Below are 4466 nucleotides of genomic sequence, written 5' to 3'. Positions count from 1 at the left end.
AAAACTATAACAAGCACAAAATGGTTATGAGGTCAGTCCCAGGGGCCAAGCCCGGGCTGAAAGAGTTAAGAGCCCTTACAGTGTGTTGTCAAACTCATTTTGACACTTTCTCATGGCCCAGCAACTGCTGAAAGAAGCTTTTCTGTGAATGAAGGGTTAATGTTTCAAAACATGAAGGATGTTGGTCAGTGGTTAATCTATGATTACGTGCAGTAAGTTGGAAGTATTTATTGCCACTCAAAGTGATATAGAGAAATATAACCAATACCTACATCAATAGAGCGAGACAGCTAAACTGAATGAAAAGACACAGAAAAGGAAACATATCTTTGAGAATATTGCAAAACTTAATGCTAAGAGCCAAAGATTTGAAAAAGATATAGCATCCTTAACTGAGGCTGCTGATGGTCTTACTGACATGGCCAAAAAGCAAGGCAATATGATTGATTTGGCAAAATCAAATAGTTTCAGAAAAACCGAAAAAAAAAGGGCCTTAGAATTTAAAATTTTCCATGAAGAAATTGTAAAGATGGTGGAAAAGTCAAAGAATTGTTAATCTATGTCCTATTGTGTTTCAAATGTAGTCATACATGTATATATTTTCACATAATGTATACAAAATAAACACTTAATGTACATTATATTATTTATTTCATGTTATATTTGGTCTGGAAAATCAGTTCTGAAAGCTATGGAAAGTTTTGGAAAAGTCATGGAAACCTGAATCACTTAAGGTGTAGAAACTCTGTTATAATGTGTTATTTTAATGGTACCATTGCAAAGAATGAAGAAGAGAACTTCTCAAACCATATCTCCATAACTATCACTTCCATCTATAAAAAGGAGATTGAATCTGGTTTCAAATTTCATCCAAACCTGCTTCTGGTTGCAAGGTAAAGTGAGACTCATCTGTAAAAAGATTATTGCTCCAATAGTGTTGGTTTGCTGGATATATTCTTAACGTCATTGTAGGAAAGCTTTTTTTTGTGCCTTAAGGTGAGTAAGATACACTCAATCGACCATCATTGGACATCTGACATACAGGCTGGCCTTGTGAAGTCTACTCCTAACCCTGTTTCCAATAGTTCAATGCCCAGTTGCTGTCCTAAACACCTGATTCAGTCTTAAGTAACCTATGATTTTGTTGAGTCAGAACTGACACCTAGTGGTTGTCTGCTTATGTTGTGATTTGTTACATCATGGGTGTCTGAGAAACTGTACCAAAGACTAGTTCCACATTTTACTAATAAAATTTTGAGACACTTGTAGTCAATTGGTCAGGTTCAGTTCATCCACTATCTCACCACATAAGTAAAATTTTGTGGACATTAAGCTCTGTTGTTCTCTTCAAAGTGCCAACTGAGACAAGACTGTAGACAGTATAAGTTGAATAACCAATCATTTGCATTTTAAATCACGTAACTAATCATCAGATGTCTTATGTGCTTAACAGTGAAATGAGGGAGGTAAACAACATTATCTTATAACAGTAGTTTTGTTCATAGTTAAAATATCCCTCCAATTACCATTTATGAACAATGACAATCTAATAAGTTTAACTATTTGAAAGTAAAATTTCTAACCTTAAGAATCGATTCATCTGCTGCATGGCATGACGACTGTAGTGTTACGTCACCAACTTTACCCGCCTGGCTGATTACCAACACTTTCATTGGTTGAGAAACTTGCTTTCCTGTCAGGACTGCTGTGTTCAACAATTGGGTGGACTAGATGAATGGAAAATGGTAAACATTACAGTTTATATAAATAGTTAAAGTAAGGTTGTTCTTTGAGAGAATTATTCGACTCTTTGCATAATTATGCCATAAACTTAATTTGAACTATTTATATAAACTGTAATGTTTACCATTGGTTCTTTTCCATTCATCTAGTCCACCCAATTGTTGAACACAGCAGTGCTGACAGGAAAGCAAGTTTCTCAACCAATGAAAGTGTTAGGTAATCAGCCAGGCGGGTAAAGTTGGTGACGTAACACTACAGTCGTCATGTCATGAAACTTAGCAGTTCATGAGTGAATATTTTAAAATCTTTCTTGCTGGTTCCAATAAACCTTGGTTCAAAAATTTAAGTGGCCAGTGAATATGAAGCTGCTCGGTTCAAGGTAAAAACCAAAAGATGAGCAACCTAACACATCTGAACTCCATATTTTGGGTCCATTTCGATATCAAAATTAATACAAGTGCTGCTATATTACAAATAAAGTGTGTTGCTTTGCTAGTGTAATGTTCTCTACTGGACTTATAATGTATGAACATTATATAGTAATGCATATTACATAAAGAAAACTTCACAATATTTCTGCAATTTTTCACCCATAAAACTGTACGCTGGTTTTACTTCATCAGTTACAAGGCCTAACAACCCAAGTTTTGATATTAGTTGTTAAACCAATATTATATTATAACTTTTAAAAGTATGAGTCTGTGATCCTGTTACTCTTCAGAGTTATAACTTACTCTTCCTACATATTTATTTCACAAAAGCATTTGCACAACTTTAGTTATTCATTGGTTCCTTATCAAAATGTTGACTGACTTTACTGTTCTTCTGTTTGAATGAAATGTGTACTTTATTAAAGCTAACTTTAATTATTTATATTTAATGGAATATTTCACACCTTGGCAATTGGTAAGACGGCTTGTACGTCATCTTTCTGAATGTCCAGTCTTGACATCATCTGTACTTTGTCATTGTCGAAGTTATACTGGTCATTAACTGTAGTGTCTAAAATATAGCGAAGCTGCCAGATTATTTGTCCATTGTCACTGTAGCCTGAATTTTCCTCCACCTCAAAAAGCCAAGTGAAGAGTTCCTGCATGCTGGAAAAAAAGATACCACATGATTAAAAGATTTTATCAACAATAATAAAGTAAGGAGTTCCTGCATGCTTTCAGATATTTTTACAGTAATAATCAGAAATTAAACCCTGTGTGTTGGAAAAACAAACACTGCTTGGGTTCAGAGACTTTCCAACAACAACAATGTCATTCTTGCATACTGGAAAGATAAATACTGCTTGGGTTCACATATTTTTTCAACAATAAAAAAGAAAGAGGTCCTATATGCTGGAGAGATAAATATAGTTAAGTTTAGAGATCTTTCTAACAATACAAAGTAAAAAGGTATTAATAACTTTAAAAGTTCTTGTATTCTGGAAAAAGAATTACTTCTGGATGTAAGATATCTTTCCAAAAATAAAAACAGAAACACTTGAAAATGTTTGACTTTCAGTTGATAATTCTTTTAGTTCTTGCTTGACAGACATGTACTTCAATTTCTAAGCCCACAACTTAAAAATGTAGTAGTTACTTTATAAACCCACAATTATATGAAAGTGGAAAGTCATCATTCAACCGACAATTAGAAACAATGTTACACAACAGAACATTCAGCATAACAGTGTGGAATGTACAATTAAAATATGTTAGGCAATAGATAAAACACTGGTGTGGAATGAGCACTAGATTGTTGAATTTCACACTAAACTACTCAAGAGCTAACTGCACTAGCTGTCCCTAATTTAGAAGAGGGAAAGCAGCTATTTAACACTACCAACCACCAACTCTTGGGCTACTCTAATAAAGGTTGACCTGAAAATGACAGCTTGTTTGGTTACGGGATTCAAACCCTTGACTCAAAGTTGCAAGTCAAGCACCCTAACTACTATGTCACATATACTAGAAACACATCAATAAGAAATACTAAATTAAAAACCAAATGTGTAAATACACAGTAGAAATACAACAGACAACAGAGTCCAGATAAAATAACCATGGAATGTACACTATAAGTAATAATGGCATGGAATATAGTCCAAAAACACATTAAATAAGACACTAGATAAAACAACAGTTTGTAATATACACTAAAAACATGTTAGAAAACAGACTAGATATAACAAGGATATTACATGTGTAATATACACTAAAAACACATTAGACAAGAAACTACACAAAATAATGGTGTGAAATGTATGATAGAAATATGTAATGTAAGTGTCATGATATAAAATACTGTTTGGTTTAAATATTAGTGATTATTTTACATTTGTGAGTGAATACTTTATTGTTTTTAAGTTTTGTTATAATAAGAGTTAAAAGCAGACAATTGTAGAAGATTTTGTTAATAGCTAATTGGTATCGAGAATATAGAAAGTGCTCAGACGACTATGTAAAAAAGATATTAGTGTGAGATGAGCGGGAAGCAGCAGACAGACAGACAATAGACAGATAATAGCAAAAGAGAATATAGCTGTGTGAAGTTAAATACCGTAGATGTGATAGGCGTAATGACTGACATAGGTTTAATATAAAAAAAGATAAGAAGGATAATTCTATTCCGTGAAAGCGTGGTTCTAAAGTAACTGAATCAGCCTCAATACACTTTGACAAAAGGAACAGAGGATCTTCAGAAGAAAGAAGACCAAACAATTACAGTAACTTGCC

General features: G+C 33.5%; 1 protein-coding gene across 1 annotated transcript in view; it reads right to left on the bottom strand.

Annotated features, from left to right (window-relative positions):
• Positions 1-4466, bottom strand: part of LOC106470134 (transmembrane protein 132C-like) — a 51923-nt gene that overhangs the window by 16147 nt on the left and 31310 nt on the right. Inside the window, exons 4-5 of the mRNA XM_022398717.1 lie at positions 2639-2840; positions 1584-1727 (exon numbers count right to left, since the gene is read on the bottom strand). Of these exons, the coding sequence (XP_022254425.1) occupies positions 1584-1727; positions 2639-2840 (346 nt within the window). The remainder of the gene's footprint in view (positions 1-1583; positions 1728-2638; positions 2841-4466) is intronic.

The sequence above is a fragment of the Limulus polyphemus genome, unplaced genomic scaffold (assembly GCF_000517525.1).
Source record: "Limulus polyphemus unplaced genomic scaffold, Limulus_polyphemus-2.1.2 Scaffold3839, whole genome shotgun sequence".
Classification (NCBI taxonomy): domain Eukaryota; kingdom Metazoa; phylum Arthropoda; class Merostomata; order Xiphosura; family Limulidae; genus Limulus; species Limulus polyphemus.
The sequence above is the reverse complement of the archived record's forward strand: the minus strand, read 5'-3'. Positions and strand labels throughout refer to the sequence as shown.